General features: G+C 47.0%; 1 protein-coding gene and 1 long non-coding RNA gene across 3 annotated transcripts in view; one reads left to right on the top strand and one right to left on the bottom strand.

Annotated features, from left to right (window-relative positions):
* Positions 1–10,573, top strand: part of Slc35f3 (solute carrier family 35, member F3) — a 311,742-nt gene that overhangs the window by 231,765 nt on the left and 69,404 nt on the right. For both annotated transcript variants that reach the window (XM_005404959.2, XM_005404960.2), the window contains one exon: positions 6,302–6,626. In XM_005404959.2, the coding sequence (XP_005405016.1) occupies positions 6,302–6,626 (325 nt within the window). The remainder of the gene's footprint in view (positions 1–6,301; positions 6,627–10,573) is intronic.
* On the bottom strand, positions 826–6,594 carry LOC106146701. The gene is made up of 3 exons (XR_001231257.1): positions 6,528–6,594; positions 4,524–4,635; positions 826–1,841 (listed from the first exon to the last, which is right to left on the bottom strand). It is a non-coding gene; the product is annotated as an uncharacterized LOC106146701 (long non-coding RNA).

The following is a 10,573-nucleotide window of genomic DNA, read 5'->3' as shown; positions in this document are numbered from 1 at the left end:
GTTCACAACTTGCCACAGATTGACAGGGATGCTGGAAGTGGAAGTATGGGATTTAACGTTTCCCCTGCTGGTTTTGGTCTTGCTTTATTCTCATTCCTTGCTATCCTTCTGTTTGTAACTTTTGGAATGGAAGTGTCTATCTTGTGCCATTGAATGTTGAAAGTGTTTAACTTTTTTTTTCATTTGTACAGGGGCTTGCAGCTAAGGGTTTGCCTTGAATCTCAGAGGAGACTTTGTACTTGGATTTTTCAGCAAGGCTGAAACTGTTAGGACTTTGGCAACTCTTGGAGATGGACTAAATGCCTTTTGCATAAAAGGATGTGTCTGAGTCTTTGGAGAGCCAGGAATGGAATTTTATAACTTATGTCTAGATGTCCCCCTAAAGCCTCACAGTGTCATAGGTGGTGCTTTTTCTGAGGTGGCTAGATACAGAATATGTGATGCTGGAAGTTATTCAGGATGAAATGCTAGGATCAAGGGTGTGAGTGCTACCTGTCCTAAGTAGCCTGGATAAGATATAAGGAGTAGAACTTTGGTCATTCCTTGTTGCTTTGCTACCTTCTGCCCACCGTGATCTGTTTCTCCTTTGCAATGCCTGTCTGCCATGCCTCCTTGCCTTGAAGCCAACTGATTATGGACTGAAACCTCTACAAACTGTGAACTAAATAAATTTTTTCTCTTTAACTTAAGTGTTGGATATTTTGTCTCAGCAATGGGAAAAGTAACTGAGATACACCCTCTTCTACAAGTCACAATTTTCTATTTTCTCCATATTGCTGATTTAAAAAAAAAGATACAATGACATGTAAATTCACTGAGCAAGTATTTAATGAGTATAAGAGAGAAACCAAACCCAAAATGCATTTTTGGAACATAAATTATATTTGCAAATGACCATAAGCAGAAGCTTTCTTCCAAGCTTCTCATTTTGTAAGAGCCCTGAATTGGAGCATCTAGTAATATGAATAAATGGGAAATTGTTCACTAAGGCCTGTCTTTCCCTAGTCACTCTAGGAATAAAAAAGGTAAACATATCCAGAATAAGCAAACTTATAGAGACAGAAAACAAGACTCACAATTCATTGGGGTAGAGGGTAGGCACGAGGAGTGACTTCAACTAGACATGAGAACTCACTTTGGGTGACAAAACTGTTCTAAATCTGTTGATAGTGATGGTTTCACAGTTCTATTAACTTACAAACTGTGAACTAAAAGCATTGAGCTGTACACAGACGATGAAATTTTATGGTAAGAAAATTATACCTCGATAAAGTTGAAAGAAAGTAACTCTATAAGTTTTGTGGATGTAGATGCCAGGTGAAAGCCATCTCCTCCCATTCTCTACACAGTTTCATCTGCCATGCTTGTGGGAGGCTTGGGGCATGCCAGCCAGTGGTGTCTGAGATGTGATCTCAGTTCTTCATTCTTTACCCTGAGGACAGGACTGTCCCTGAAGACATTTCCACAAAGGTCATCAGCAAGATCTGCTTATTCCAAGGGGCCTTGTCAAGAAATATTCATGTTTTCTTGGCAGTGCAAGACAGTCATTTTATGGAAACTTTAGGAGAAAGCAAATGATTTTCTAATTCTTCTTGGTTTATCACTATACAAGTGATTTTCACTAAATAAACATAAAGAGCGCACAGTTGTTCATTTTCCCAGAGGAAAAGCAGTGAATAGTTTGTGGGGTACAGGACTTGCCTTGGTCCCTAGATGAGCTCATGGCTAAAATGAGAGCTCCAGGTCACTCACTCATTGTGGTGCAGAGTTTCCTTCTGCTGAGTAGATGTTGCCCCTAGGTACTGCTTCTGCTGATTAGAGTGTGGATCCCTTATATGTCCCTGACAGGAGACAAGCAGAAGTGTGATTGTGCAGGAAGTAGGACATATGTGCAGGTTCAGGAACTCGCCTGGCAGCCCTCAGGACTCTGAGATACAGTTGGGAGGATGCTTGAGTGCAGGTATTGGTACATCTCACTGCACCATGGGAGTATCCATTGTGCACAAGGGAATGCTCCTGTACACACACACACACACACACACACACACACACACACACCCTTCCTCCTAACTGCTCAATGGAAGCCCCTCCAGCAGCAGCATTTTGGGGTGAATTAAAGAACACAGACTGAACTTGTAGAGGTGCCACAGCTACAGGGAGATGCTTGAAATGATAATTATAGCATCTGTCACACAAATATTGGGCCAGTGTATGTATGTCATCTACTTTGCATTGCTCCCTGAACTGCTGGCTATAGTTCAAGAGTAGAATGTAGGGTACAAGAAGATCTCCAAAGAGGACTTGCTAGCAAGAGGGGATGCAGAACTTCTAGTCGCGTACTAATGGTCAAAGGAACCGGAAAGCAGCTTGAGGCTAATTCAGTACTGAGGCTAATTCAGCCTTAAGGCACTGGCTATTTCAGCTCTAATAAAGGAGTGAAATCGAACACAGGCATCCTTTGACCTGCATTTTTGCAGGGAGGGTGTCAACAGAAGTTTCCTGTATTTGCAGATGGGAAAAGTTTTCAGGAAGGGGCACTCTTCTCATTGTTATTATTTTCTGTCTGAAACGTATTTGAGCATAAATTGGACAATCCATTGATAATGACCCTGAAATGGTACATAATATGGCATGCATTTTCCGCATTTCAAATACCAGAGAATAAGCATACCTGCTAACCACATTTGTGTCTCTCTACAATTATTCCCAAACTAATGTGACCCCATTTCTCACACTTCCTTAATAAAGGAGTGCCAGCTGAACTCTTGAGTTTGTTCCTGTCCCCTCAGCAAACCTGGCAGCTTCTCTTGCCCCGTAATGACTATCACCAAGGTTGGAGGTGAGTCAGGCAGTGGACTTCAGATCTCACTACCTTGCTCGCTGCCCTGGGCTAGTTGCATATAACCCAGACTCTGGACCTTGCTCCTTTTTTATTCAGAGTCTTTCCATTCTGCGAGGCTCAGCCCAGGCCTCTGTCTCCTCTGATTATTGTCACTGATAACCAGGCTCACACAAGTCATTTCGCCTTCCAAATTCCTGGTAGAGTTCCAGTCAAAATCTCCCCATTTGGCATGTAAACATTTTATAATTGTTTCATAGCTCTGCTTTTTTCATGCCTAAAGCACCTGAACAACAGTGATTGCACTTCACACTTGCACATAGACCACTCAAAGCTCTGACACAGGGCAGATGCTCCACAGGGCTTTCCTGGGGGATGGAAACGCACCTCAGAGGCTCTGTGGACATAGCCCTATGAGCTTCATAAAGCCCATAGTGTCATTTCTCAAGAGAAACAAACACAGGATGAAAACACAGTGCAATCCCAATGTCGCTGTGTGGCAGGGGCACAGACCTATGGGGAACTTGAGTGTGTGCTGCACAGACAAAAGGCTAAAGGAAGTGCAGCAGCATGATGTCAGCAGTGACATCTCCAAGTGCTAAGATTATTGTACATCACTTTTCTTTCTTGCTACTCAAGACTTTTGTAACAGATTTATAAAAAGTATTTTTCATTTATGTAAGGTAGGAGGTATCTGGAAGTATTAGAAATGAAGGAAGTAATAAAATCATTAAGTGACTATTATGAGATGCTCAATGCAGTGAAATGGGACTTCTGCAATGAAATTTCATTGTCTGTTATTCTCCATGAGTCTAGTGTTCCCCCAAATGTGTTCCAGGCTACGATAGTCCGTACCATGGCTATTGCACAGTTAAATAATATTCCAAGTGTGCATTCTATAGCAGCTTCTTAAAAATTTACAAGGTCAACTGAGTGTGGTGGCTCACACCTGTAATCCCAGTACTTGGGAGGCTGAAGGGGGAGGATTGCTTCAAGTTTGAGGCCAGCCTGGCCTACAGAGTGAGTTCAAGGGCAGCCTGAACTGCATAGTGAAACACTGTCTCAAAAAGATAAGAAAAAAAAAAAGGAAAATTTTCAAGGTGCATTGTCCTGGATATTACTATAGCAAACAAACCTGTGAGTTTTATTTAATATTTTCCAAACTTATTCAATCATGGAACACTTTTTTCTTATAAATGCCTATTATCTCATTATACTTTGGAAAATATGGCTTTATCTTACATGTTAATTTTAAATTATAGCGTACTGAGTTTATGTTCAGTGTCATTTGTTTGTATATGGTTACTATTCTTTGGCTAGAGAATCCAGACAGGTCCCAAAATTAGAGAATAACTTTTTCAATCCAAATCCATAGAAGCATTTTAGCAATATAAAATGCATGATTTGGTGGTTTTTCTCCTTTGCCATAAAAGCTACACATATCATTGCTTAGTTACTGAAGTTGTAAAGCTTGATTTTTGAAAATGAAAACAGTAAGTGAAAAAGCATGGTGTGAGCCTGCATTTGTGCAGCCTCCTCTGGCGCCCACCCTAAAGTTGGAAGTTATTACTGTGAAGGTGCATTTTATTCCTGCGTGGGCTTTGTCTTCATCTCCACAGTCATCGTTCCACAGGCATTTATGGCAGTGATTTGAATAGCAAGGAATCCCCCTTCCCCCACTTACCCCTGTAATGAAGGGCTGCAGAAGCCAAGCAAAACTGGCAGGTAATCTGTGTGTACATCAAAAAGTGATTGCTTTTGTCTGGAATTGAGTTTTCCTTAAATTGTGGGAATCCCTGTGAGCAAAGTCAGAGAGCCTGGTGAGGGCACAAGGCAAAAGGCCCTGCCTTCCATCTTGCCCCTCCGCCACACACACTTCTTCTCACCTGCAGGGACAAACAATGTGTCAGAAGCTCAGAAGGAGCCCAAAGACTCGGCTTTCCAATGAGGATGTGTACACGTGGAGAGTAAGAGGGAGATCCCATATTAACAACTCATGTATTTGACACAAGACTGGTAGTGTCAAACAGGTTTTGTTTCACTCCTTCACTGCCCATAATGCTTAGTTTATCTTGGGCTGAAAGAGAGATAGCCTGGGCCTGCAGATCACAACATTATTACCCAACAGCAGAATAATAGCCTGGGCCAGGGATGGTGAACCTTTTAGAGACAGAGTGCCCAAACTCCAAACTGCAGCCTCAAGCCCACTTATTTATTGCAGAGTGTCAATATGCAATCAAACCTGAATGCTCGGTTACTGGGGTGACTTGGCTCGCATGCCCACAGAGAGGGCTCTGTGTGCCCGCTGTGGCACGAGTGCCATACATTTGCTACCACCGGCCTAGATTAAGCCAGGATTTCGCCTCATGTGTCAGAAAGTATGCAAAATTTGGTTCAGTGTTATTCAAGTGATTTAAGTTTAAACAATATGCAGAGCATACTTTGACCCCACTGTATCTGGCACTGATTTCCTCCTGTACCCTGTAGTGAAGGGCCTCTGGGCACCTGTGCACCCCTTTCAGCTAAGTGCCAGGAAGGACACAAGAAAAGCAAGACCGCTGTCCTCTGGAAATCCATTTCTGCCCTTGGTGGCACGGACACAAACTACAGCTCTGTTTAAATTTCCGGCTGACTGGCACACACACAATCACAAATGGAAAGCAAACAGTGGAAAATAACGCTTTTCAACCCCTCACAGCCATGGACACACAAGGCAGAGCCTGGCTTGGGGCTGAGCCTGGTTCCCTGAAGTGACACAGGTCTGTGATGGAGTGTCCCTGTCTGTAGCCTTACACACACCAGCTGCAGCGGGCTGTGGTTTTTAAGTAAAGCTTGGAAGTGGGGCTGGAGGCCATCTGCAGGAAGCTGGCTAGAGCAGGTGAAAGGGAGGGGCAAGGAGTCAGTGTTTGCTGACCATGCAGAATAAGGGGAAGAACTTGGCATGTGCACCTCTCACTAACTCACTAGGGCAGGAAAGAGCCCCTGTGGAGACACTGGATATTTCAGAGGTCAAGGCCTGCTCCGCTGGTTGGACCCCCGTGCTGCTAGTGCTGCCCACCACCTACTAGCACTCTACGCTGGAGCTGACGTAAAGAGGAATGGGGCGGTTCCTGCTACTGTGTGCTCTGGGGAGGCGTTTTCTAAACCCAAGCATGTAGTCACCTGTTAAAATCTGGTTCCGGGATGGGGCTTGAGGTTCTGCAAGTCCTACAGGCTGGGGCCTTGGGCTAGAGGTCCGGGTGGACTGTAGGGGAAGAGGGGAGGATGTGCTAATGATGCCCAGCCTGCTGCCCACGCCCGGAGGGCCAGGCTTTGCAGGGTAAGAACCTGTGCAGAAGCCTTGGGCAGGAGTGTCCCCTGGCAGCCTGGCCAGGAAGCTGCCCTGCACCCCATCTCCCTGCCCCCACGTGTCCCGCTTTGACTATGTGGCCTGTCCAGGTTAACGTGCCTTCTCTTCCCCAGGGGAGGAGCGCCCCCGGGAGCCCCCGGGCCCGGTGGAGGCCCCGGCAACGGCGGGGTCAGAGGCCAGCGGGAGAACGAGCCGCAGGCGCTGGACCTGCTCACGGGCTCAGCTGGAGAAGACCCTGTGGGGTGTGGCGGTGGTGGTGTGCGTGTGCGCCTCGTGGGCGGGCGCCGCGCAGCTTGCCAAGCTCACCTTCCATACCTTCGACGCGCCTTTCACCCTTACCTGGTTCGCCACCAACTGGAACTTTCTGTTCTTCCCGTTGTACTACGCGGGCCACGTGTGCAAGTCCACGGAGAAGCAGTCTGTGAAGCAGAGGTACAGGTAGGGCCTCTGGCTGCCAGTCGCTCAGTTGTTGGCTGGGAGTGGGTTGTGGGGATGCACTTGCGCTCTCAGGCCACCAGGATCGGATTTCTCCCCAGTCTGGGGGTGACTGCGACCTCTCACCTCCAGCTCCTCCCGCACAGCCCTTGGCGCGCCTTTCTACAGAGGCATTGTGAAGAGATGCCCCTTGGTAGGGCCCAGGAAGCATAGAAATCTGAGTGGACTGAGTTGCTAAGGCTCCACAGGGAGCCCTGCCAGGCTGGGGTGGCCTGGCAGCTTCCTGTAGCTTGCTTTCCCTGCTCCTTCGCTCCTGATTTCCAAGACGTTTCCTCCTCCCTTTCTTTGTGTGACTGGGTGGATCTGTGTGTCTTGGCAGCAGGGAGATCAAAACTAACTCAGCGTGTGGACTTTGTTCTAGGCTATATTTTCTTCTTTGGAGGCCATTGGAACGGTGTCCCTTTCAAAATGAGGCAAGTCACCCTGACCTCAGCCCCTACCTCAATATGCAGCAGGCCTGCCCCCACGATCCTTGGGACTCACATTGCTGGTGTTGACCCACAGTGTTTGTCGAGGCCCATAGTGGCTGTGCTAGGTAGAGACCCTCGTGGGCTGTGTCAAGGTCTGACCTAAGTTTGCCAGCTAGTAACCCCCAAGAAAGACTGCTAGTCAAAGTATCACTGCAAGCCCTAGAGATTTATTTATTATCAGTCCCAAAAGTGAACAAAAATTGAAAATGGAAGACTATCCAGGCCTTTGCCATTGCCTTCATCCCCATTTCCCCTACCCCACCCACACATACCCAAAAAAGTTGCCAAGTCTCACTGACATCTGCTTCAGACTTCAGCCCTAAAGTCACAGCATAGCTAAAGCCACTGCTGAGGCCCAAGAGCTGAGAGGTTTCCAAGTAGAAGTCTATACTGCAGTCAGAATTTTTATTTGGAATCTGCCATTATGTCCCTGTGGAGTTAGACTTGGAGGTACAAGTGCCATTTTTAATGTTTAGAGTGAATTTGACCTGGTCCTTTAAAGACTGACTTGTAAACTAAGCACAGATTGTAACACAAGGGGCTGTTGGGGCAGTTGGCCTTGAACCTGACACCCGGCCTCACACATCCCCTCAGTGAAAGGGTTTGGAGCAAGTCCTGAGAACAAGGCACACAGGGCATGGAGCCCAGAGCTCGGAGCTCAGGTCCAGGATAACCTCGGTGCTGACTTAACCAGTGGCTCATGGGCCAGCCAGAAATTGCTAAGGAAGTGCTTAATGCACCGCTTCTGAATGGCAGCCAAAGCCAGACGGAACCAAATAGTTTTAGGAGCTTTGATGGGGCCAAGATATCCCCAAAGGCAAAAGGGAGGTAATGGCCTGCTTCCAGTCGCAGCCAAAAGCGTGTACCAGTAAAGGATGCATTTGATAGTTAAGCAGCCCAAAGTGTATTTGGTTTGTAGTTAGGGGTTTGCCTTTCCCTAAGCTGACTAGACGAGTGTGCTGCTGCCCCTAACCAAAAGCTAAGAGTCAGTCCTTCCTTATAAAAAAAATTCTAGAGCTGGGCATGTGATCATACCTGTAATCCAAGCACTGTGGGAGGCTCTGACAAGAGGACTCAAGTTCAAGCCTACCCTTACTGATTTAGCAGTTTAGCAACTTACTGACACCCCATCTCAAAACTAAAAAATAAAAAAGGGCTGTGAATGTAGTCCAGCATGAAGGCCCTGGGTTCAGTCCCCAGTATTGCAAAATAAAAAGAATTACTGGGAAAAGAGAATTAGCGATCCTTGCCGCTGCCATCATCCTGCATGCTGGGAGAGCCCACCTCTCCAGTGGTAGTACAGCTGCTGCTCCGATCATGCGCCATTGCCACGCCCTACCTGGGGACAAGACTGGCACTGCTGACCCTTGAAAGCAGACTTGGCACCAGTTGAACCATGGTGCTGGAAACCATGCATTAGGAATCAAGCTCAGTGGTGTTGAAAGGCCCAAGATGGGAGGAAATGAGAGGCCGTCAGAGGGGATTAGTTATACACAGAAAGGCATTCAAATCTTGATTTTGGTCTATTGTCTTCCCGTAAGAAGCAGCCAGAAAGCGTCAAGCAGGGTCTCCTGACTACTATGTTCACTGAAGAAAAAGGGTGGGGGAGATAATTGTAACTTGATTATTGAAGCCGTGTAAAACCTTGCCCAACTTCTATAACAAAGTTTATCTGCACTGTGTAATAAAAGTCTCCCCAGCTGTAAGCTCTTAGCTCCAGGAGCTGAGCATGCAGGGGTCAGTACTGAGCAGAGTTGTTAATTTCCTAGCCAAAGCCGCTGGAAGAGTGAGGATTCTACCTCTCAGAGGGGAGAGAAGAGTTTTAACATCGCAGACCTCTCTTAGGAAATCACGACTTTGTCACAGCTCAGATGGGAGTACTTTAAACAGATTTGAGGCCTCCCAGAATCAAGGAAAACCCAAATCACATTTTCCATCTTCATGCATTTATCAAAATGAATGCCAGAGAGAAGCATTAGAATTCGCTGCAGAGATTGATCTCTTGGCTGGAAATGTCCAGACGTTGCTGAGGGACAGGGCCGATATTGACCTGTTGCACAGATAAGCTAGACTCAGGTTATCTGGAAACAGATGGAGATTTCTTTTCTCCACCCCTCCCCCGCCAGCGGCTTGCCCCAGGCAGATCTGGAGAAGTGAGCCACAGCAGAGCAGAAGGCTTGGGATGCTAGCACAGAGCTCCTCCTCAGGCTATAGCACCCCAAGGCACTGGCACTTGTCACAGGCCATCTGCCTCGGTGTGTTGGGGTAGTTTCCAATCTGCTTTCCTAAGGAACATTCCAAGAGTCCATGGGCTGCACTGGGACTATATAGGCCCAGGAGTTGCTGATTCTCAGCTTCAGGTTTTAAAAAATGCTGCTGATTTGACCAAATGTTAAGCCAGGGCTCACCCAGCTGCACAGAACAGGTTTGTGAGTTGATGTTGAAGCCCTGGCCCCTGCTGCTTCCAAGGAAAGGCTCTGTGGGCATGCCACTTAAGCTCTTGCAGCCTCAGATACCTGTTTGTATCTGAATCAAGTGGGAAGTTTCTAAGAGAAAGTGAGAATATGGCTCTGTAGGAGCTGGAAGAGGATATCAAGATCATCCTGGGAAGACAGAGAGTGAGGGGCCCAGGGAGCTCTCTAGAGGGTACAGGAGAGAGACAGAAGAAAAGTCTTGACTGAAGCAGGAGCGATCCTTGGTTCCAGGCATGAGTCATAGCAGAAGCCACCACAGGGGCACCCAGGTCAGACCTTTAGAAACTGTGCATCTGGTACTCTGTGGAGAGTAGATGGGGTAGCTGCAGTGGCTGAGGTGGTTGGCCCAATCACTGAACACCTCCTCGATGTCTGTGTGCCTGGGCTGTGTGGCAGGAGTGGGTGACGCAGACATGTCTGGCCCAAAGGAGCTCGTACCAAGTGGGAGAGAGACCCACTGAGGAAACAGAGTGGGATTAAGGAAGAGGCAGACAGCGACTAGGTGGGCCTGGCCAGAGTTGGGTGGAGGACTGTGCGGTCAGTGGAGGTCCAGATGGAAAGGCTGTGGTGCCCATCGACTGGGCAATGGGAGCTCCAAAAGTTTTTGAATAGATGATTAATATAATCAAAGCTCCTTTCAAAAGTAGGAATCATGGAACTGATTATATAACTGGTTACAGCATATGCTCCCATTTCACACAGAGGTGGGATGACTGCCAGGTGTCTGTTTGGTGGGGTGCTGCCTGGTTCCTGAGTTGCACTGAGGACTTTGAGTGCAAATCTTGAAGTGCTGCAGGGTCATGTCTGCTTAGAACTGTCAGCTTCATCTTCAGCCTACAGCAGATTCTTATGATGGTGAAAATCATTTCAACTGTCACCTTCACTAAATTCCAGTATTCTGAAAATCTTCTTTCCAAGGAGTATTTGTACAGATTTTCCAGGCACA

Source organism: Chinchilla lanigera, unplaced genomic scaffold, assembly GCF_000276665.1.
Source record: "Chinchilla lanigera isolate Chin_1 unplaced genomic scaffold, ChiLan1.0 scaffold00091, whole genome shotgun sequence".
Classification (NCBI taxonomy): domain Eukaryota; kingdom Metazoa; phylum Chordata; class Mammalia; order Rodentia; family Chinchillidae; genus Chinchilla; species Chinchilla lanigera.
The sequence above is the reverse complement of the archived record's forward strand: the minus strand, read 5'-3'. Positions and strand labels throughout refer to the sequence as shown.